Raw genomic sequence first — 23,855 nt, forward strand, 5'->3', positions numbered from 1 at the left:
TCAAAGATGTTACTTTGTCCTACTTGTGAGATTTTTAAATGGAAAGTTGTAACTTGGAATATTAATTTTGTGTAGTAACTTTGCCATCACAAACTAAATATTATTCTACACATGGAAGGTACGCGTGACGTCAAAAAAATATTCGGTTCTATCCATTCGATGCCAGGAAAGAAACACATGTTGCACAAACTGAATGCAAGGTTTATTTACAGATCGGTTTCTGCTTCAACCACATGTAAGTTTTCTTGGTTAGCAACCACAACCACATTTTCCTGTTGCTCTTCCTGTGGTTGACGTCTGAAAACGGTACGTAGGCCATCCCTGACTCTATCATAAAGCAGTTTTGGTGCGTTGGAATAGATGAGGGGATTTAGAGAGCTGTTTATGGGAAGCAGGATGATTGCTGACACAGCGTACATCACTGGAGGCATAGGGACTCCACCGATGTTTACAAATGACATAATGGAAATTGGAACCCAGCAGAGAAAATCGGTAACTATCAGTCGGATGATTTTCTTTTGTATTTCTGCCGAAACAGCATTAATGGTATAATATGTCTGTAAATACGAATGTGCTTACCTTTGTCTTGTCTTGCCGCCCTTCCACTTCTTAGTCTCTCGTTCACTTGCCTGGCACTGGCAGTTGACTTCTTGTAAATCCAAATATACGTAATTGCAACGAACATGAAGGCCAGGAAGTTAAGAGTAATAATAGCGATTGAATATCCCCATGCCTTGTCGTTGGTTGTTACATACAGTTTGCTGATGCAAACACTGCTGCTGCTGTAATATCTACACATAAACAATTTTGTGGATACAAAATTCAAATTTTGCACAAATAAAACACAAACCCCAAATATCCAGAAATATCAAATAGCTCAGTGTAATTGTAATCGTCAAGAATATCCATAAAATCCATCCAGGAATTAGCATCATTTACTCGCATGAGAGCAGTGTTGAGTTCTTGGGAATCATTGCTTGTGAAGTTGTGTTGAAAAGTTACAAATCGATCCATGAAGTTATTCATGCCTGTATACGCAACGCTAGTGTCGTTCGAAACTGGTTTCACCACCAACATAAAAGATAATAACTTACTAGAAAAGTCGACTGCAACATTGTCATAAAACGGATTCTCATTCATCCAAGCTTTGGTTTCAAACAAATGTTGAAGTTGAGTTGTGAGTGGAATAAAAGCAATTGTGAACGAGAATGCCCAGGAGAGGATAATGGAAAGGATGACAGTTTTTAATTCCGGTTTCAAGGATGCATCGTGTGGCTGAAACAAAAGAGAACATTAACGTGTTTTCATTAAAAGCAATAAGTTTGCAAGATGGGCGTTCCTTTCAATTCGAAGGACGGGGAATGTAGTTGTCAGTTCGAATCCTATCGGACTGAAATTGCTACCTCTTTCTACCCACTTTCTGGAGGTATAGATTTCCAAAGATAAAGTTGTCATAAACTTTTGGAACGGCCCGGCACCGGTTTAACGAAGTTGGCAATATCTGACTTAACCAAATACAATTGTTTCACTTACGTTTTTCACAGCATACAGTCGGAATATGGTCAACAGAACCATTGTAAATACCGATGTTTCGCTTGAAAGCAAAACCAATACCCCCATTGTGGTGCAACTTCCGCTTGATCTCCAAATAAGGTCATTGGCACAATAATTTCCGGAGTATTTGATACCTGCGGCGCCCAACATGATCAGATAAACTCCCATGAGTAGATCGGAAACGGATAGATTCAAAACGAGCAGATGGTTTGTGCGAAATGCAGCAGATTGTGATTCTGTCGTCGCCAACGTTTTGCCTTCTATCACCATGACAACCTAAAAACAAATTAAATGATAATGTAAACAAGTGTTCTTATTTTTGCACAAGGAAAACAAAACTAACTTGGTTAATGAGAGCTGCATACAGGGTGTGTACACGCACTGTTTCGACCTGTAAGGTCTGATCAGTGCAGCTGTTGATGTGGCACTGTGCTAGCCGATAGACTGTGCTAGCTGATAGACTGTGCTAGCTGATAGACTAGCATTTCCACTTTGTGGTACCTTTCGGTCAATCGTCGATATGTTGGGTACCAAACTATAGGTAACAATCAACAGCGACGAACCACCGTGGAGCGCATTATGGCCAAAACAACTGTTTGGGATCCAATAGCGCTATCGGCTCGGCTTTCACCCAAATCATATTATATTATGGTCTACCAGCTAGCACAGTGCCACTTCAACAGCTGCACTATTGAGACCTTACAGGTTGAAACAGTGCGTGTGTACCCCCTGTCTGCAGCTTTATTGACTATTATGGCTCTTTTGCGCATATAAACTTAGTTAAATTTACCAAATTGCCGACAATGGCGAGCATCCCCATTATCCACACAACGGCTCGTAGAAATGGGTTTGCAATCAACTCGTATCGTGATGAAAATATGTTTTCGTTAATCACTTTTGTATTTGTTGGGCACTCGTCTGACCAATCAGAGCAGTCGCCGACTCCATTGAATTTCTATGTAAAGTATATGAATTTAAGAAAACTTTGTAGTTAAGTTGGCCACATTGGTGTCCGTAAACAACACATTGCGAAATTACTGTCTTGCATATAATTTGCGAACATCGGAACTATGGAAATTTGATAAAAAATATGTACTGCAAGATGCATGTGTAGTTTTGTGTGCGTGGAAGGCGTGTGACGAGCTGTTTCAGGAATTACTCCACTGTGGATTGATGTTTCGCATCTTGAATGGCGTTGACCAGAAACTGTAGCAAAACTGCAAAAAGAAAAGTTATGAACAAAATGATGATTTCATTATTTATAAAGGAAGGTGATATGGTGTGCGTTGTAAGGTTTAAACCTCACCAGCAAACCGTTGTATCCGAATAAACAGTTTATTATCAGGCTGTGGGAATACATCCCAATAAATCCCAAGCCGAATAGCTTGTAGAGTCTCAGTAATAATAGCAGTGTAACAGGAATACGATAAAACAAGTAGAATCAAATAGAGTGAATTTGCCCATACACACTGGGCTTTAAAGCTCTCCGTACTAAGAGCTGATTGGTCAATAATGTCACGTGATATCTTGAGGCGCTTGAAGTAATATAATACAAGAACATAGGTGTGGTGTGACATAAGCATAGGAGAACATTTTATGTGGTAAACAGGATGTTGAATGAATCACTTTACTCGAGAATATTCGATGGCTAAATCATTTGGGTCACATTGTGGGATTATGCAGCACATGTGCAAAGCTGCACACAAAACATTACGCAATATAAACACAGGTTTCTGTGACGTATGTTACAGCGTAGTTCATGTTCTATGTGTCAACGGGTATAACCTCGCGTCGGTCTTGAGGTTTTACAGCATTAAATTCATGTCAGAAGATGGTCCATTGTGGATCTTTAGTGTCATGTTTATGAGAAATTACTACACAACTTTCGATATCGCCAACAACCATGTTGGATTCGCAACATTGGCGCCGGTTTCTAAGTGATGATTATCAAACCCAACATGAGGAGCAGTAATCACTTGAAAGCTGTGTCGTTGATACACAAATAAAAAGAAATATAATCAATTGTAAGAAATAGATTTCCATTGCAAGTGATTTTTCTGCAATAAATACCGACTACTCAAATTAGACCTTTAAAGTCAAATGCAGAAAATATTTACAGGAGTTGGTGATAGAATGGCGCGGATAAAACAGTCGGTAAGTGTGGTGTTGACTTCTTCCCTTCAAAAGGATGTAGCGTTACGTTGAAGAATTTGTGCAAAATTAAACTTTACCCTTTGCCAGAGTTCCCGCTCCGCTTTCCCGCAGATTTTTATTTCAACACTCAGTCTCCCTCTTCAACAGCGTGACGACTGATTTCCTGCTCGGCGTTCAAATATTTCCATAATCATGACGTTGCAACCATGGCTGCAAGTTGATTGACAGCTTCGTGCGCGGCGCTCCTCGCCTGCCAGTCTGGCAAGTTTAATGTTGGCTTCTTGACAGGATAACCCGCATGGTTTTTATCGGAGTCCATGGCATTTATATTTATTGTTTATGTTCAAGTACTTTTGTGCAAAATTAAAATGAATCGGTCAACGTTCGGGTTTGGATTCGGTCATTCCGGTTTGAATGAATATTTAATTATTCGGCGAATCACGGACTTACAGATTACCCGAAAAACTATGTGAGATAAACATGATTACAGACAATCTTGCTGAACGTGACCAAGTTTTGAAACTGTCGAAAAGTTTTGCTGCGCAGATAAATGAGCTGTGTGTGCAAGAAGAGGTAATAGTTTCGTTCGATGTGTTTTCCTGTTCACCAACGTACGGTAATGTTGGCCGCGAACGTAGCAGCAGAATGATTACGAAACGACGGAACATTGGAACAACGTTGCTCGCTGCTGTCACACATTGTAGATGTATTCGTTTGGTCCTGAATGCCACCTACCTTTGTCTCAGAGGTGATCCTTTTGAAAAGATTTTTGGTACGGCAATTTGGTCTCCTCTTTCCGTTGCTGTTGCGAACTTCATGATGGTCGGTTGAACATTGGACAACGTTAGTCAGCCCCTCTCAGTTTTGGAGACGTTATGTTGATGACTCATTCGGATGACGTGCAGTCGCTGCTCTCGCATCTCTGTTCTGTTGAACCAAGTCCACAATGGAGTGCGAGCAAGGTAGTAGGTTGTCTTGTTTCGATGTTTTTGTTCGAAGAGAAGAGCGGACAACCCTTTCCACAAGAGTATGCCACAAATTAACTCATTCCGACAGATATTTGTCGTTCGGTTCGGCGCGCGATCGCCCACAGGCGGAAGGGAACTCGTTCCCCATCAGGATTCACAAGTTCAAGAATACACACACTTTTACCCTCTCAACACTGTGTTTATTGATAACAACAACAAGTATCAGTAAATATGCGCAATCAGCAAACATTCAACAAAACGATTGAATTTTCGTGGAAGTTTAAATTAACCGCGAACGAACCAGTTGATATTGAATGCAAAATCTTGCAGCTGGACAATTGGTGCAATGTTAACGATATAATGTGAAATATGATGCAATTTACAAAGAGAGTTTGTCCTGCTAAGAATTCTACGAAATCTTTTTTGCATTAAAATATATTTATCAATGATATACAAAATGCACAGGACGAAGTTTATGTACAAGGCGTGTGAGAGGTTTTTATTTTTTTTGGTGGGGGGGGGGGTGTTTTCAATTTTTTTTGGTGATATTTAAAGGTAGCAGACTATATTTCCCTCTGCCAATAGTTTGTATTCCATGAGTTGATTACATGGAATGTTTCCAACATCATAATATCATATTTACAAGAAAACGTTGATCCAGAAACAAAATGTAGTAGGGAAGTACACCAACCAAAATTCGCGTATTTTTGTTCTTTTGTTTGGGTCTGACGTCAAAGATGTTACTTTGTTCTACTTGTGAGGTTTTTAAATGGAAAGTGGTAAGGTATATCAATTTTATGTTGTAATTACTTCGCCATCACAAACTAAATAGTATTCTACAGAAAGAAGATACGCGTGACGTCAAAAACAATATTCGGTTCTATCCATTCGATGCCAGGAATGCAAGGTTTATTTACAAATCGGTTTCTGCTTCACCCACATGTAAGTTTTCTCGGTTAGCAACCACAACCACATTTTCCTGTTGCTCTTCCCGTGGTTGACGCCTGAAAACGGCACGTAGGCCATCCCGGACTCTATCATAAAGCAGTTTCGGTGCGTTGGAGTAGATGAGGGGATTTAGAGAGCTGTTGATGGGGAGCAGGATAATTGCTGACACAGCGTACATCACTGGAGGCATAGGGACTCCACCGATGTTTACAAATGACATGATGGAAACTGGAACCCAGCAGAGAAAATCGGTAATTATCAGTCGGATGATTTTCTTTTGTATTTCTGCCGAAACAAACAGCATTGATGGTATAATATGTCATCAAATACAAATGTGCTTACCTTTGTTTTGTGTTGCCGCCCTTCCATCTCTTGGTCTTTCATTCACTTGCCTGGCACTGGCAGTTGACTTCTTGTAAATCCAAAAATACGTAATTGCAACGAACATGAAGGCCAGGAAGTTAAGAGTAATGATGGCGATTGAATATCCCCATGCCTTGTCGTTGGTCGTTACATAGAGTTTGCTGATGCAAACACTGCTGCTGCTGTAATATCTAAACATAAACAATTTTGTGGCTATAAAATTAAAACTTTTGCACAATTAAAACGCAAACCCCAAATATCCAGAAATGTCAAACAGATCAGTGTAATTGTAATCCTCAAGAATATCCATAAAATCCATCCAGGAATTAGCATCATTTACTCGCATGAGGTCAGTGTTGAGTACTTGGGAATCGTTGCTTGTGAAGTTGTGTTGGAAAGTTACAAATCGATCCATGAAGTTGTTCATGCCTGCATTCGCAAGGATTTAATGCCATTTGAAAATGGTTTCACCACCAACAGCCATAACAAAATCTTACTAGAAAAGTCGACTGCAACACTGTCAAAAAACGGATTCTCATTCATCCAAGCTTTGGTTTCAAACAAATGTTGAAGTGGAGTTGTGAGTGGAATAAAAGCAATTGTAAACGAGAATGCCCACGAGAGGATAATGGAAAGGATGACAGTTTTTAATTCCGGTTTCAAGGATGCATCGAGTGGCTGAAACAAAAGAGAACATTCACGTGTTTTCATTAAAAAAAAATAAGTTTGCAAGCTCGGTGGTTCTTTCAATTCGAGGAACGGGGAATGTAGTTGTCAGTTCAAATCCCATCGGACTGAAATTGCTACCTCTTTCTACCCACTTTCTGGAGGTATAGATTTCCAAAGATAATGTTGTCATAAACTTTTGGAACGGCCCGGCACCGGTTTAACGAAGTTGGCAATATCTGACTTAACCAAATACAATTGTTTCACTTACGTTTTTCACAGCATACAGTCGGAATATGGTCAACAGAACCATTGTAAATACCGATGTTTCGCTTGAAAGCAAAACCAATACCCCCATTGTGGTGCAACTTCCGCTTGATCTCCAAATAAGGTCATTGGCACAATAATTTCCGGAGTATTTGATACCTGCGGCGCCCAACATGATCAAATAAAATCCCATGAGTAGATCGGAAACGGATAGATTCAAAACGAGCAGATGGTTTGTGCGAAATGCAGCAGATTGTGATTCTGTCGTCGCCAACGTTTTGCCTTCTATCACCATGACAACCTAAAAACAAATTAAATGATAATGTAAACAAGTGTTCTTATTTTTGCACAAGGAAAACAAAACAAACTTAGTTAATGAGAGCTGCGTGCAGGGTGTGTACACGCACTGTTTCGACCTGTAAGGTCTGATCAGTGCAGCTGTTGATGTGGCACTGTGCTAGCCGATAGACTGTGCTAGCTGATAGACTGTGCTAGCTGATAGACTAGCATTTCCACTCTGTGGTACCTTTCGGTCAATCGTCGATATGTTGGGTACCAAACTATAGGTAACAATCAACAGCGACGAACCACCGTGGAGCGCATTATGGCCAAAACAACTGTTTGGGATCCAATAGCGCTATCGGCTCGGCTTTCACCCAAATCATATTATATTATGGTCTACCAGCTAGCACAGTGTCACTTCAACAGCTGCACTATTGAGACCTTACAGGTTGAAACAGTGCGTGTGTACCCCCTGTCTGCAGCTTTATTGACTATTATGGCTCTTTTGCGCATATAAACTTAGTTAAATTTACCAAATTGCCGACAATGGCGAGCATCCCCATTATCCACACAACGGCTCGTAGAAATGGGTTTGCAATCAACTCGTATCGTGATGAAAATATGTTTTCGTTGGTCACTTTTGTATTTGTTGGGCACTCGTCTGACCAATCAGAGCAGTCGCCGACTCCATTGAATTTCTATGTAAAGTATATGAATTTAAGAAAACTTTGTAGTTAAGTTGGCCACATTGGTGTCCGTAAACAACACATTGCGAAATTACTGTCTTGCATATAATTTGCGAACATCGGAACTATGGAAATTTGATAAAAAATATGTACTGCAAGATGCATGTGTAGTTTTGTGTGCGTGGAAGGCGTGTGACGAGCTAATTGGCCAGAAAGCTGGCGACAAAAATAAGAATTGATTTGTAAACTGGCTGTTCTCATCTGGTGGCAAATAAAAGTAGCCACCTGTGTAGTTTGGATCCCAACATTTGTTTTGACGGTGAGCCGTTAGTGCAGGGTGAACTGAGCGTTTACTATGGTTGGGGTTGGAGGCCCGGGTTGGTACGTGGATCAGATATGGGGTAAACGGTTGGTTTAGACCAAAGGTTCTCAAACTTTTTTAGTGCTAAATTAGAAACCTTAAGTTCATAAGGCTTTATTTAGACCAGTGTTTCTCAACCTTTTTTGGATCACGAACTCCTAAAACATTCTTTGAAAAGACATGGACCCCATTGCAAGAAACACATTGTAAATGTCGAAAAATTAAAATTCGTGGACAGTGAAACCTTATGGACAGAAGAAAATCCGTGGATTTTCGGAATAATTGTATTTCGTTTCATGGACCCCTTAATGCATCTTCTCGGACCCCTTGGGGGTTCATGGACCCCAGGTTAGGAACCCCTGATTTAGACCCATTTTGTGACCGAATCGCACATTTTAATCCCGCGAAGATCAACTTTAAAAGTTTGGCGCCAAAAAAACTGAGAAAAGGTCTTCCTACATCGGTTCTAAAACTTCCATACCCGCCCTCCCAATAACTTTTGTCCTAATTCGGGATCACTGAATTAATTTCGGTCAAAACAGTGGTGCACGGAATCAAAACATCTTTGCCACAGGACACAAAACTTTAAATATTGTTAACATGTGTTTACCTTCTCCTTCTTAACGAACAATGGATCTTTGTTTTCGCAATAAAACCTTCCGTCATTTGTGCAGTTTATTTCGTCACTTTGATCATCGCAGTTAATTGTGAGGTCACAAACATCCGATTCGTTGACAGAAATCTGCCACAAGAATCTGTGAAATACTTAAACCGTCTTTGTGGTTAACTGTGTGCGAAAGATTCAACAAAGGGCATTATGACAAACAATACTGAACAACAGACACCGATACCTATTTGCTTTTTATAGTTAAAATAAAGCTTCGAAGTGATTTTTTTCCAAACTCTTGTAATTAAGGTCTCAATTTTTTTGTGGTTTTGTTGACAACAAATAACTTTACTTTGGCTCCATTTAACGTTGGACAGTAGAATCTTCCTTCCTTTGAGCACAAATCTTCTGGATATTCGTCACTTTCATCCTTGCAATCGATGAAACCGTCGCATACTTTGGACATAGGAATATTGAGAAGTCCGTGTTTTGTGTCGCAGTGTTTCCGATGTTTGCAAAGTTGAGGATCTTCATCGTGGTGGAAGTATCGAATTGTGCCAGAAATAAAGATCTGACCACTGCAATCCCGCCACCCATTGCACAGTAGTTTGTTGTCGACCAACCTTCCCCCATACCACGCACCCCTTTTCTGCATAAAACACATCACGTGGTTCCTGGTATGTTTTTGTGCAAACGATTTGTTGCTCATGCTGGAAGGAATATTTTTGTTATTATTTCAAACGAATCTTTTTTTAGTTATTGTAAGGCTTGTCAGGATTTCCTGGCTGTTACATTATGTTTTATCATTAGTTTTGAAGCAGGTATCGCCACAAAATCTGTGAATCAGGTAGCGACAGACCAGCAGGGACCGTAAACTTTTGTTACAAACTCAATGTGTCAGGTAACAGTGCCCATGTGGGACACCTAGAAACGTCCAACGACACATCGACAGCAACAGACGTCATGACAGCAAACTTGTTCGAGACTTTTATACGTGGGAATGTGATCACTATGTGATTGTCATGCATTACAAGATGTTTATTTTTTAAGTTTTTTTAAAGTTTTACATCAACCAGGTAAAAAACAAAGAAAATAGCAACATAAGCTTGACGAACAAATATAATTTGTGACCAAACTCTTAAACGTGTGGAATGTGACGACGAAATTGACTTTTCACGCGACTCCTCTTCCAAACTCTCGTTGGAAAGGTTACGCAGTTTTCTCAGCATTTTACAATATTCTTTCCGCCGTGGTCGCAGTACTTTGAGTATCCACAAAAGGGATATGTCTGCTGGTATTTTGTGCCAATTGTTAAAAATGTGGGTATTACATATCAGTACTACATGCCGTGTTGGGTGGTTTAGTGCAACCCAAACACCACATAAATTCCAGCCATTTCAACGTTGCACAGGAAACGTCTGGGGAACTCGGTACAAACACGAGTTCCAAATGTTAACGACCTTGAAGGTATTTCTTTAGTAATGTAATAGGATTTTGTAAATAATTATTATCACGTATAATTGAAGTCTTGCACGGCGAAAGCCATATCCACCCTAGAGAAGCCGAATGCCACGCGCTTTGTAGGAATTAGTTAAACCCTGTGTTTTGTAGCAACGAAGTAGGTGTAGTGTGGTTATTGTGCATGATGTCACTGAATGTTCCCCACCAGTATATAACAACGTCTGTACAACGTAATCTTTGCACAAGCACTTAAAGTGCATATGACATGGTCATGGCAACTTTGCGTAAAACTACTACAACCAACTTATATCCAAAGTTTTTCGGTTCTACGTCAACTAAACAATGTAGAAAACTGCACGAAAACTGGCGGCGACCAAAAATCGGAAACCTTTTGCACTGTGGCGAAATTGACATCAGACAAGGCACTCGGGTCGAAAAAATGCATTGTTTAGATAGGAGAAGGCGCCTTGTATTGCAGATATCAAATAGTTTCAAACATAGAACAATCCACAGATTACATAACGTCAAAGGTCAGGACAGGGTTTTACATCACACAAAACATGTCACTGTGACGTCACAAACCAAAGGATTATTTGTCCCTAATTATCTAAAGACCAAAGGGTATAGCAGCAACGACATTACTCCGTACTTCGATGAGACGGGGTTGGTGCGTTTCATTGCTCAGTGACATTACATGACGCCATTTTTTGGTAACTTTAACTTTCCTCTTTGCATTGAATTTAATTTGAAAATGATTCCAGCATCATTTCTAGTTTTAGTGGTTGATTGTGCCGAATTAAATGAATCATTTATGACTCGAACTCGTAGGCAACACTACTGCCAGGCAAAAAGTGGTAATATGACAGAATAACTGTGTTGCATAATGAGCTAATTAAGTCGGCCTTTCCTGGCGGTGTTTGCCAGCCTCAAAATTCAATTAACCTACTTCTATCTTTTGCTGTGAGTGGACAAAACGACAATGCTAAACTGACGGTTTGTCTCTGTCACGTTTTCAAAAGTTCATGCATCACGTTAGCGATCATAAATGCCTATGACAACAAGAACACCCAGTCCCAGTAACTGTTTTATTATTACACAACTAAATAAGACATAATAGGTCTAAATAGCGGCCATCTTTCTGCAGCCCAAATTAACATCAAAATCCGTTTGTTGCACTTTAAAGTTATGAACATCTCTTAGTTTAATTTTTGACATGTTTGATTTTTCCGTGTCACATGCACTTTAAACTTCTGCGCAGTGTGACGTTCTGTGATCATATAAGAATGAAGCATTTTGTTGAAAAAACTGTTCATTGTGCTTCGTGGATTAGTTCGCTTTGAAACGAACAAGTTAAATTGCAGAACTACAACATTGATTGTAACTCGCTTCATGTGTCTGATTGCTGGTTTGTTCCACAGTAGTTTAGAAAACTACAGGAACCAAACCATGAAGGTAACAAATATTCACGTTTGGCGAAGTAAGTCAAAATCTTTGTAAGTTCGTGTAATAATTACGTTTGACTGCGTAAACATTGTTGCAAACGTTTGTTTAAACTGGAGTTTGTCCAGCAAGTGAGTAAGTACATTGTGTTGGTAAGAACCTACAAATGTACGTAAACATCTAAACCATTTTCATTAAGTCTGGTAAACTTATTTCCGACCAAACAATAAGTTATGCATTCTCACTTACGTAACACCTCCACAACCCCTGTATGTAGTTGGTTGTTGTTGTTGCAGTTGTGGTTGTTGAACAGTTGTTCTTCACTTCCTCATCCACACTGAAAATATTTGAATGTTTTGCGTTGATTTCATAATAAAAAACTCAAATTGAATGCAGATGAGATTTACATGCGACTCCTGTAGTAATTAAACAAACGTTTTTAAAACCCATACATAGGAATTCAGCTCAGAACTGACCCAAAATTACGAAAAGACGCTTAACCTCCAAACACGTACTGCAGGGCAGCTGAGGAACAGACAAACATATTGAAACCACTTTAACCCAACAACTAAAACTGTCAACTTAGTATGATGCAAATTTCCTATGCTTGGTCGCCCATTATTGAAACACTGTTGCGTCACAAAGGTTGCTCGCTTGTAGTGCCCAGATATGCGATGACTTGCATTTAAATTCTTTTTCGACTACAATACTTCGTATTGAAGGTCTAAAACGCCTTTATGATGTCATGACAGTAGAGGAATAGGTATTTTCCTGCAGCAGCGAAATACATCATTTTAAACTGCATTATTCATGGTTCATACCAATGAAAACAAGTCATGTAGTATTTACAGACACTTAACAAACCTTACACTATTGCAAGTCATATAATTCTGGTGACGCATTGGATGTCAGTGGTATCAATCCAAAAAAGAATAAACTAATTATCACTTACTAATGAAACTTGCCACAATCTTTGGTTTTCCCAGGTTGACAAAAACATTCGTCACTTTTATCGGGACAATCGATGACGTCATCACATACACTTGACCTTGAGATGATCATAGGGTCATTTGTACATTGGAAGCATGAACGATGATTAAAGGTCCCCAAACTTCGAATGTCTCTGCAAATGACACAAGTCCATTCTGTCTTATCTTAACCTGTAGGAATTTTTGACCAACCACAACAGTTCACAAATACCTGGCATCTCCATTCTCCGAGGTGTAACACAAATCAGATTTATCATCACAATCTGCAATGCCGTCCCATAGAAACATCTGCGGAAGATCGCAATTCCTGCCATTCCGAACACATTTGAATCCATGTCCATTATTCCAGTGTTGGAAAGCTGGACAGTCGTTGCAAGGATCGCCATCACAAACAGTCGAACGTTTCCAACAAGCTGAATTTGGACACTGGAAGTGGGAGGGGCAGAGGTACTCACATGGGGAATTCCCCAGACAATGAGCAAGCTTGTCGCAGATTTCATTTTTTGAGTTACAGGAAAAGTTGGTTTGATCCATTGTGTTGTAACAGATCCCATTATTGTCGAAACAATCACAACGTGGTTTTGAACTAAATAAAATTAATAGTTATTTGCATCAACGAAATAAAAGGTATTTTCATAACTACAAAAATACCCTATATTTTTGTTGCTATACTGCTGATGGAATTTCCCATTACAACTGGCTTCATCACTCATATCAGGGCAATCTATGATGTCATCACAAACACTTGACCTTGGGATGATCATGGGTTCATTTGCACATTGGAAACACAGTCGTTCGTTCAGAGATGAAGAAGTACGAATATCTCTGCAATAACAATATTGTTTATAGATGCCATACTTTGCCCTTAAGCAGGCAGTTAAAGCTGTTCATTTTATTATTTATAACCATTAGTATAAACAACAAAGTTCATTTGACTAAAATATATTTAACTCTGGAAACGTTTTTTTTTTTTCGTTTTCACTGCAATAGGAAGGATCACGCCAGAAGAAACACCGATCGAATGGCGTTAAAAGAAAATCTGATATATAGTAAGATAAGGAACACAGAGGGAGAGGGAAGTCTGGGGCAGTGATGGCAAGTACGCATATGCAAAACACAATCAAAAACGAAATACCTGACATCTCCATTCTCCGAGGTGTAACACAAATCAGATTTATCGTCACAATCGGCAATGTCGTCCCATAAAAACATTTGCGGAAGATTGCAATTCCTGCCATTCCGAACACATTTGAATCCATGTCCATTATTCCAGTGTTGGAAAGCTGGACAGTCATTGCAAGGATCGCCATCACAAACAGTCGAACGTTCCCAACAAGATGAATTCGGACACTGGAAGTAGGAGGGGCATTCGCTGTCACAAGGTGTTTTTCCAACACATTGGATCATTCCTTTGCAAAACTCTTCCACTCTTAGGGCGCATACTTTGTTTGAATGCCAAGAGTCACGCTGGCTGTCGCAACTGTAACAAAAGTAATGTATTACGCCATATAACAAAAGTTTTGGGAGATTTGTGTTAGTTAATGTTTAAACATGAAGAGTTGTCATGGTTGATAATCAGTAAATGTTAGGTTTGGTTTTAAATAAACCAGATTAATGCCAATTAGTCATGCACGACTGGGTATGCAGATATGTGAATTACAATACACAACCTACGACTTTACAATAATTTTGCCTTACATCTGCTGAAAAATAACTAATAGAAAGCAAATTGGAGCCAATATTAGAAATTCTGTGAGCTACAAACAGTTGATCACTGTTTCGTTCTGTAAGGTCTCCACAGTGCAGCTTGGTGCGACTGATGCTGGCGATCATGCCGACCATCCGGTCAGACAAATACTTCCACTTTGTGGTGACGATACAGCCACCGTCATACGTTGGGCACCAAACTAGGTTCATCCATACGGAGAAAACAAGGTGGAGTAAACTATTGGAATCAGGTAATTATTCGTGTCTAAAACTCTGTCAAGCAATGCTAAATTTATCAAATCTTTCGCGAAGATTTCTATTCCTTCGAAAGGATTTCGACAAATGTCAATGAACGAAAAGCAGCTGCAAACGAGGCAGCAGACGCAAAAACCACCGCAAATCGTAGATAAGAGCAAGACAGACGCCTGACCCGTATCTTAACCTGGGTTTAAATCCCGGTGTGGTAAAAAAACGATACCGCCACAACTCCCGTGGTTCCTCCAGAAGCAACCAGTTGCCACAAGTCAACCATGCGGGACGACGGCATTACCGAAATGCGGTCCCACAAACGGAACAAAACAAACTGTTTTTTTTTAGCAAGCCAATATATTGTACTTATGTTATTGTTGTTGACAATGGCGCCTACTTCGTACATACGTGTGTGCATGTACGACTTCCGGTCGCATCCTCTTAAACTCGGTGCCTCTGCACGCATTGGTTGTTACGAGATGGTCAACATCCCCCTCTTTGCTGACCTCTCACCTCTCTTTTCTTTCAAAACAATATAACAAACCCCGCATATACTGGAAACCCCCACAACACCCCAACTATCCGTCATTGAATACAACCTTGAAATTCCCTAAATTACTCGACCTTCGAATTAGAAACACGCACTTCTTAATATGAACACCACCTACTTGCACACCTAAACTTTCCCAAACTCCCACAACCTAACACACCCTACGCCACAACCCTTACTGTCCTTCTGAACACCTCTATGTTGCCATTCCATTTCGAAAACTCGTAACTAAACCGCAGTGACCTTCGCCCTTTGAACAAGACCCCCCAACACCTCATCCAATCCCTTAAACAGTCCATAAACTTCAAGTTCGTAATCCAGCGGAACTGGGACAACACCTTTCCTGAAGGCGTCCTGGCCGATGTCAAACATTCTATAAATAGAAATTAATTAACCTTCTCTCCACCCCATTCTTACATCCGTAAAACTCCATCCTGTACCATTACGTAATTTGTTTTTTCTGCTATTCACGTTTAACATAGCTTACTTTTTCTGACGTTTTTTTTCTCTTATTCTCTTTACTCTTCTCCCACATTTTTCTTTTAATACGTTTTTCTCTTTTTTTGCTATCGTTTATATTATTTCTGTTTCCATTGCTTTGAGTAAATTTTTGTGTGATATTCGTTGTGGCGGATTAGTTTTCCAGAATACAAAAATACAAAGTGGCCATCTGTCTGCAGCTCACAGCATTCATATTGTTGGCTCCACTTTGCTTGTGTATAAGATAAGCAACGCCTGCTAAAAATCTTTAACATGACACTTGCTGGTGGGTATACACTTTTCGTGCGCTGTAATAGTCAATTCCTTAACACAAAGTTTGATAAGTAATTGCATTATGATTGTAACGTGTTTATACCACCTACAATATCAAAAATATTTTAACTTTTGTTCTGCGCCAAACTGTTTTACTGAGGAAACCTGATACTGGAAATAAAGGCACAGTGTTGCTTCTTTGTATTACCGAGCAATTCCACATGTTTGGTCATAATGCCACGTTTTACGTAACAATGCCAAGTGTTGCGTAACATTGCCACGTGTTTGGTAACAATGCTCAATTTAAAAACAACGTGTGAAACAGGCGAACATAAAACTTTTAGTTTTCTCGGTAAAATATGAAAAAAGATTGATGATTACGTTTATTTGAAATTTTGTAAAGTCAACGTAAACTGTGATGCGATCGACGTGTTGGCCACCTCTGATATAAACCTTTGCTTATCTTAGATTCACTCTTTGCGCCACCCACTGGCCACTTCTTACCTCAACAACATTATTGTTACATGTGAGTGTTTCGCAATCAATAATTCCCTTCAAATATTGAAAACACTTCTAAACGCGTGGGGTTTTGAAACTTTCTTATTTGACCCGACTTTATTATAAACTGTTCAAAATTCGTTATTTTAATATAAGTCAAACCCTGATAACATCGTCTATTGATTGGTCAACACTAATACAACGAATGTAGGGAACATATTTAAGTGCTTTCACCTCATGTAAGGACTGGTTGGGTTTTCAGGATAAGTGGGAAAATTGGCCAGTTTCTCATCACTTCTGTCCCTGCAACTGCCATATACACCATTACAAAACCACGCAGCCCCCACCTCCCTCCCATCATCGCAAGTGAAATCTGCACAAAACACATCAACGTAAATCGATTTGAAATCCATTAAAATCTGCAAAACTAACCAATATATTAAATTAATTTAGAGTTTATGATTTGTAACAAAATACTTACTTTCGCCATATTTATACCATGCTGAAGCAATTGTGATGAAGGAGAGCAGGATTCCAACCTCCTTCAACCAATACCTGACAAAAACACAAAGAGTTTATATCTTGCAATAATATATTTCTCTGATTCAGGGGAATGACGTCATCGTGAATTTTTGTGGAGTGTTACAAACTTTATGTCCAAGGAACACTGCAACGTTATTTAAGTTAACATGTAATCTCCAAAATTTCGTTGGCTTTTTATATAAACTGTCGTCACTTTTTTCTGTTTGTTTTTATTCTCATCCGCTTGTTGCCCTAACGCTTAGAATAAATATTAAGTAGTTTTCGCCAAATCTTGACAGCCCACGGAACCATTCGTGTTTTTTGATAAAGCATATTCAAAGGGTTTTATTGTCATTTTTGGAAAACAAAAGTTTAATCTCAACACTGGTTCAACCATATGTCTGATATAAATACTTTTACTCTAGCCGATCCGTCGGGATTCCGTCGCTTACAAAAAGCGGGCAAATATTGTAAGCGACCGTTTATAACCAGCTGTCAGATTATGACCAGGCATCATTTTTGTGCGATATTAAGGAACCAACTTTTCGTCCTGGGCTCACAATGCGCCTGGAGAAGCGTGAGACACCGTGTAAGTTAATAACACCTGTTAACTAGATCACAGACCAGACCGAGTTTAGCCTCACTCTATAAACCGTAGCCCCAACCATGCTGAGACTTGCATAGAAATAACAGACTAAAATTTAAACGTCCACGCTTAGACATGGTAGATATTTATGTTCATTATTATCCCGCGCCAAAAATATGCATATTTATTGTTTTTCCGACAAAAATGTGGCTATATTTCACCATGTTAAGAATTTAAATAGCTCACAAACCTTGCTCCCATTTTTCGTCTGTCGGACTCTTCCCTAATCCGTCTCAAATCCTCCCTCTGATCAACCAACGACTTCTGCAGCAACACAAAATGTTTGTTACAGTTTAAGAAATCCTCGCAAAGTAACCAGAATTCAATAACTTTGTCTGATATAATGTTTGTTGACGTGGATTCGTAACAACCAATCTACGCATACCTGTATAAGGTTGAAAAAGTTGTTGGCAAATAAGCTAGCCTAGATCACAGCAAAATATCCAACTCAAACGAAAAAAGTTTTCCTAGGGAAATACCAATATATCAATGTATATTGTTAAGTATGATGCCCAGTCTATATTCATGCAACCTTACTATTGTCCTTAGACTTGCTTTCGTACTAAACACAGCCAGCGATTAAATATAGACAGGCATTGTTACGCAAATAATATGGATATTCTGCATTGTTCCTTTTACCGTCCCTATTGTCCCAACACGAGACTGAGGCTAGGGCACAAGGGCCACACGGTCGGGCATTGCGCGGCTTCCAGACGATTGTCTTTCTACAAACTAATATCACGTGATGCAATATTTATTCACGGCGTAATTGTGTTTTGCTTACTTACGAACGCAACTCTGCCTCACTAATAAGAAACTTCTTACTTCAAGTAAATGGGACTGAACTTGGGGTCACAAGTCATGTTTGTTACCCTTCGGACTAAACTTGGACTTCGTCTGGGACAATTTGGATTTATTCCATCAATGGTTTCATCGACCCATGATATTTTGTGTTCATATTTGTTGTTCAACAGCGTAGTTAGCGCGAAAAATATAAAAATGATGGGATTTGCAAATATTTAGTGATGCTGCAACTTAGCAACTTATATTATTTAGTTAAAAATGTAATCGTGCAAGATATTGTGTATATTTGATTAAACAAGTGGTTCCCAAAATGGGCGCAATCGTACGGGGGGCGCTGGAGACCAAATGGGCGATTGGGGGGCGCTAGGAAACAAATGAGCGCTTTGTGACAGGGCAAATTTTCTCTTATAGCGTAAGTCAGTGTTTCCCAACCGGTGGTACGTGTACAACTAGTAGTACGCGACCGCATTCCAGGTGGTGCGTGAGCATCTTTCCGTAATTTGCGGGTATAGTTCGAATTTAATAAATCGTAACTGATTTCAAAATTTCGGATAGTTCATCCCCTAGGATACTTTGTAACATTCAATTAGGTGGTACACGACGAAATTGTTTTACCTCCAAGTGGTACGCAACCACAAAATGGTTGGGAATCACTGGCCCAAATAATTCAGTCGAATCTTTGTATAATTTATGCTACTGCAAAAAGGGCCTTTCTCGCATTCTGAACTAGAAGTAAAAATGATTTTCGGTGGTATGGTTTACTTGTTAACTAGAGTTTGGTATTCAAATATTAGAAATCAGACGAAATTGGTGTCATTCCACCAACCTCACCCATCGCATTAATTGACAAGCAACAAATAAATTCGTTATGTTTTTTGTCTGTTCTGTTGGGCGTTGTTAAATGACTAATGTGTTTGGGGACGGTACTGAAAAAAAGTTTGAGAAACACTGGATTAAACAAATCGCTTGCAATGTCAATGAACATATGTTTAACTCAATGCACGCTGGTAAAAACCAATCAAATTATTTGACGGCCATCGGATCCAATATTTTGTTTAATGACCACGTGTGGTCAACAACCTGATGGCGTAATATAACGTCGTTGTGTCAAACGACTGCATATATGTAGGCTGCAAAATAAATAAGTTCGAATATTTTTATGTGAGGCCCACCTCGCTCGTATACTAGAGTGCTGTAATATTTGCATGTTGAGACGCACGCATCAACTACTGACTCAAATTAGACAATTAAACGGATGTTTCAAGTTAATTTGCAAAAGAGGCAAAGCCAGGAAGTGGTCGACCGGGCCAAAATATTGAAATAACTTGCCATTATTCCTTTGTTGATCTAAAACATAAGATTGTTGGATTCAAAACAATGTTTAATTACGGACGACGCTAGGAATATAGTTTCCAAATTTTCAGTCAAAATTATCCTGCGCGCCATTTTCAAGGCAATAGCGCGCCCTGTGGTGTGAATACCTGTATAAAGTACAAAGATAATGTTGCTGTTCCTGCCAGGCATATTATATTCAAATAGTTCGTTTTTCACATAAAACCGTAACTCATATTCATCGACGCTTCGCTTGCTATCCAGCTAAGCTTTCATAGGCTAATGGTTCAGCACACAACACCAAGAAAACGTAACACGAAAAAATAACGCTAACACCGCTTATGATATCACGTGATGTTATAAAAAGGGCTGGAAACAACAGTTACAGCAAGTTGTTGTAAAGCACCAGGAAATATACGCACTGTTTCCTATCATTAACACAGCGATTGTTCTTGTGGATATGGAGCGCTTCTAGAAAAAGGCGCTTTGTATGATCCACCTCCCTTTCAAGAACCCCGTCCTTGTCGAAGGCAATCCGATGACCTTTTAAGGCAGCATGCTTGGCCAACGCTGTCTTCCTTGCGACTTTTGATGCATAAATTAAGCCCTTCTTCAATGTCCTCGCGAGACAGCAGCGTTCGCTCTTCAAGATTTTCGTCGTTTTGTAAACGATGCATGAGGTTTTTTTAATTTGCAATGATTTAAATTTAGAGGCTCTTCAACATATGCAGATATGTTCCCAGCAAGCATGTTGGCCTAATGGTTTTAATGTTCTCGTGGCATACGATTTTATTGCAACTACCGATTATCTGCTTTTTGCATGTGATAATAAACAACGGTGACAAGTGTTTGTTAAAATGTTGCAGAACAGACGTGTTTGTGCGCTTTGAGGAATATACTGCAATATTCCACAAAACGTTTTCTGCTTGTATTTTATTAACCCAAGTACTTATTATGAGTCTCCATTTAAATACCTGATAAATATATCATATTTTTACAAAGTTGTAGAAATGACGTAATTTATATCAACCACTTTGCATAAACAGAATTAGTCCATACACACAGGGTATTTTACTTCCCAATGCTTTGCAAGTTTTGTCATATAGATGACGTAATGAAAAAACGCTGGGACAATGTTCACTCAAAATACAAACACCAAGGTCTTCTTCCAAATGGACATTTTGAGGTTATACACAAATGGAATCCAAGCTGCGCCATAGGCATCCTATTTCTGTGAACACAGTATTATGTTCTTATTGATTACTTCCCGTACGTCTGCTGAATAAATTACAAATGATTACAGGCATGGCTTTCGTTTGGCAAAACAGGCGAGTTCCAAGCGGAGACAGGCGAGTCGATCTCTCAGGTTTTTCGGGTGAAGTGCGGTATTTGGAAGAAATTCAACCATCTTTCTCACGTTGAAAACTGGATTGGCCACTATGTCCTCGTAGTAAAGAACGAGTTTTGTTTTTTTGCTTAACAACACTCTCCGGTGGTATGTTAACACTCCCTGACGGTATGTTAACACTCTCTGGTGGTTTGTTAACCGGATGTTCATTTTTCTGCCTATCTTTCTGCGTTGAGGTCTGCTGATAAAAGCAGGAATTGCTTATAAAGAATGCATGTGTTTTGCGTTATCAGCTTATTAACATAGAACTGCTATGAAGCTTTCAATGCAACCTTCTTTGATCTCATCTTCTGTAACATGCGTGTCGACTTTGTCTTCCGAGTCCGGTAGTTAACTGCAGACAAAATCGACGGGTTTCTGAATATCATGATAAATAATTCTTCCTTTATGTAAGCGAGTTTGTATCTAGAAGGTTGCGTTCTTTGACCACATAATGTTATGTTAGGTATGAGCACTTTCCAACACATTGGTAGCAAATTGGATGATTTCGTGTGAATTAAGATTGTATTCAAAGATTAACCAACAACGGACATTGGGAATGGAGTAAATGACTCTGAATAGCCAAAGCTAATATGCCTTTCATCACAAACACCAGTTTTGTTGGCGTTGATGTTGTTAAATTTTCCTTTCTGAAATTGCAGATCATGAATGTTGGGTTGGTTGTCTTTTCGTGCAGAAACCTATGCCGTTCTCACCAGACAAAATTTGTTGTGGAGCTGGCTGGTTTGTGTTTTGAACTACTAGGTTGAGAACCTTTATTCAAACAGGCAACGTGTACAATGGCATCTGTTCATCTGTCCAAACCATTTGTGAGTTTTAATGGTTTATAGAGAGAACAGAATTGCTGTGATACATTATCAACTTTTTTTGCTAATAGTTGTTAATTTGCTATTAGTTGGTTTGTTTAAGGTCATTTGTTTGTTTGAATGTCTGCATACTTGTCTCATTTTATTGTTATTGATTTTCAGGTTGTAGTTCTGTGTGTTTGTTTGTATTTGTGGCTTTTTAATCCTAGTAGTGACTGTTTTTTTTATTTTAGTAGACTGGTTAGGGCTAAATAAAAAAAAACTTTTCAAATTTTTTTAACACTGTGTTGATTCAAGCATTTTTTGCATTAATTAATAGAGATCAGTAGTTGCTGTACATAGCCATCAGAAAATGTGAAACTAACTGGTCATAGCATGGGTGTAATTTAGAACTCTTCGCCATTTGTTTATTATCTACATGTTGTTGGAAGTCACAGTTAAGATTGGTGAATCCCAACGTTTTGTGGTCATGTACCCCTGTGTTAAATTTGACGGAAGCTTTTCTGACAAACTAAATTATATATTTGTTAAAATACCAGAATCACAAATATATTTGTAATTCAACAAAAAAAGTAAACAGAAACAAACATAATTGCGGCAATTTTTGTGTGCTTTTGTTCGTTTACAGACCGACCAAAATCCATCCCACATCCACCTTTGGGGTTCATGAGCAACATTTGAATTTTAAAGTTTTCCCTCAAATTTTTGCAAAATTTTTTCGGTCATCGATAAATTTCTTCCTCTTGGGTCATTCAATATTTTTCTGTTCTATATTGATTCATGGTGGCATGCTTTGAAACTTCCCTGTTATGCAGATATTTACTAGCAAGGCAGTGACGCATTTAAGTTAAATTTACAGTTGAATGAGCGCACATGTGCGTGCTGTTGTCATGGCGAATTTTTGGGTGTGTGGGGCAGTTTTAGTGGGGTTTTGGGGGTATTTCAATTAGGTAGTTACTTTTTGGTGGGTGGTGCTAAAAATTCTGTTGAAAATGGAGCAATAAAAACAGGCTGTATTTGTTGAAAAATGAATCGTTTAAGTGTCCAAAACAATGTTTAATTACGGACGACGCTAGGAATATAGTTTCCAAATTTTCAGTCAAAATTATCCTGCGCGCCATTTTCAAGCCAATAGCGCGCCCTGTGGTGTGAATACCTGTATAAAGTACAAAGATAATGTTGCTGTTCCTGCCTGGCATATTATATTCAAATAGTTCGTTTTTCACATAAAACTGTAACTCATATTCATCGACGCTTCGCTTGCTATCCAGCTAAGCTTTCATAGGCTAATGGTTCAGCACACAACACCAAGAAAACGTAACACGAAAAAATAACGCTAACACCGCTTATGATATCACGTGATGTTATAAAAAGGGCTGGAAACAACAGTTACAGCAAGTTGTTGTAAAGCACCAGGAAATATACGCACTGTTTCCTATCATTAACACAGCGATTGTTCTTGTGGATATGGAGCGCTTCTAGAAAAAGGCGCTTTGTATGATCCACCTCCCTTTCAAGAACCCCGTCCTTGTCGAAGGCAATCCGATGACCTTTTAAGGCAGCATGCTTGGCCAACGCTGTCTTCCTTGCGACTTTTGATGCATAAATTAAGCCCTTCTTCAATGTCCTCGCGAGACAGCAGCGTTCGCTCTTCAAGATTTTCGTCGTTTTGTAAACGATGCATGAGGTTTTTTTAATTTGCAATGATTTAAAGTTAGAGGCTCTTCAACATATGCAGATATGTTCCCAGCAAGCATGTTGGCCTAATGGTTTTAATGTTCTCGTGGCATACGATTTTATTGCAACTACCGATTATCTGCTTTTTGCATGTGAT

The 23,855-nt window shown here is 39.1% G+C and overlaps 2 protein-coding genes across 2 annotated transcripts in view; both read right to left on the reverse strand.

The window, feature by feature from the left end:
- Positions 1–206: 206 nt before the first annotated feature.
- LOC145895916 (uncharacterized) overlaps positions 207–23,855 on the reverse strand; it is a 146,940-nt gene continuing 123,291 nt past the window's right edge. The window contains exons 8-15 of the mRNA XM_082984692.1: positions 9,209–9,312; positions 8,860–8,991; positions 7,736–7,900; positions 1,534–1,830; positions 1,095–1,275; positions 851–1,028; positions 580–791; positions 207–526 (exon numbers count right to left, since the gene is read on the reverse strand). Coding sequence (XP_082840818.1) covers positions 207–526; positions 580–791; positions 851–1,028; positions 1,095–1,275; positions 1,534–1,830; positions 7,736–7,900; positions 8,860–8,991; positions 9,209–9,312 — 1,589 coding nt within the window. The remainder of the gene's footprint in view (positions 527–579; positions 792–850; positions 1,029–1,094; positions 1,276–1,533; positions 1,831–7,735; positions 7,901–8,859; positions 8,992–9,208; positions 9,313–23,855) is intronic.
- On the reverse strand, positions 5,590–6,548 carry LOC145894580 (G-protein coupled receptor GRL101-like). Its single transcript, XM_082983201.1, has 4 exons — positions 6,485–6,548; positions 6,239–6,416; positions 5,967–6,178; positions 5,590–5,909 (listed from the first exon to the last, which is right to left on the reverse strand). The coding sequence occupies exons 1-4, from the start codon at positions 6,528–6,530 to the stop codon at positions 5,590–5,592; spliced, it is 756 nt and encodes a 251-aa protein (XP_082839327.1). The 5' UTR covers positions 6,531–6,548.

The sequence above is a fragment of the Ascidia mentula genome, chromosome 3 (genome assembly GCF_947561715.1).
Source record: "Ascidia mentula chromosome 3, kaAscMent1.1, whole genome shotgun sequence".
NCBI classification, from domain to species: Eukaryota; Metazoa; Chordata; class Ascidiacea; order Phlebobranchia; family Ascidiidae; genus Ascidia; species Ascidia mentula.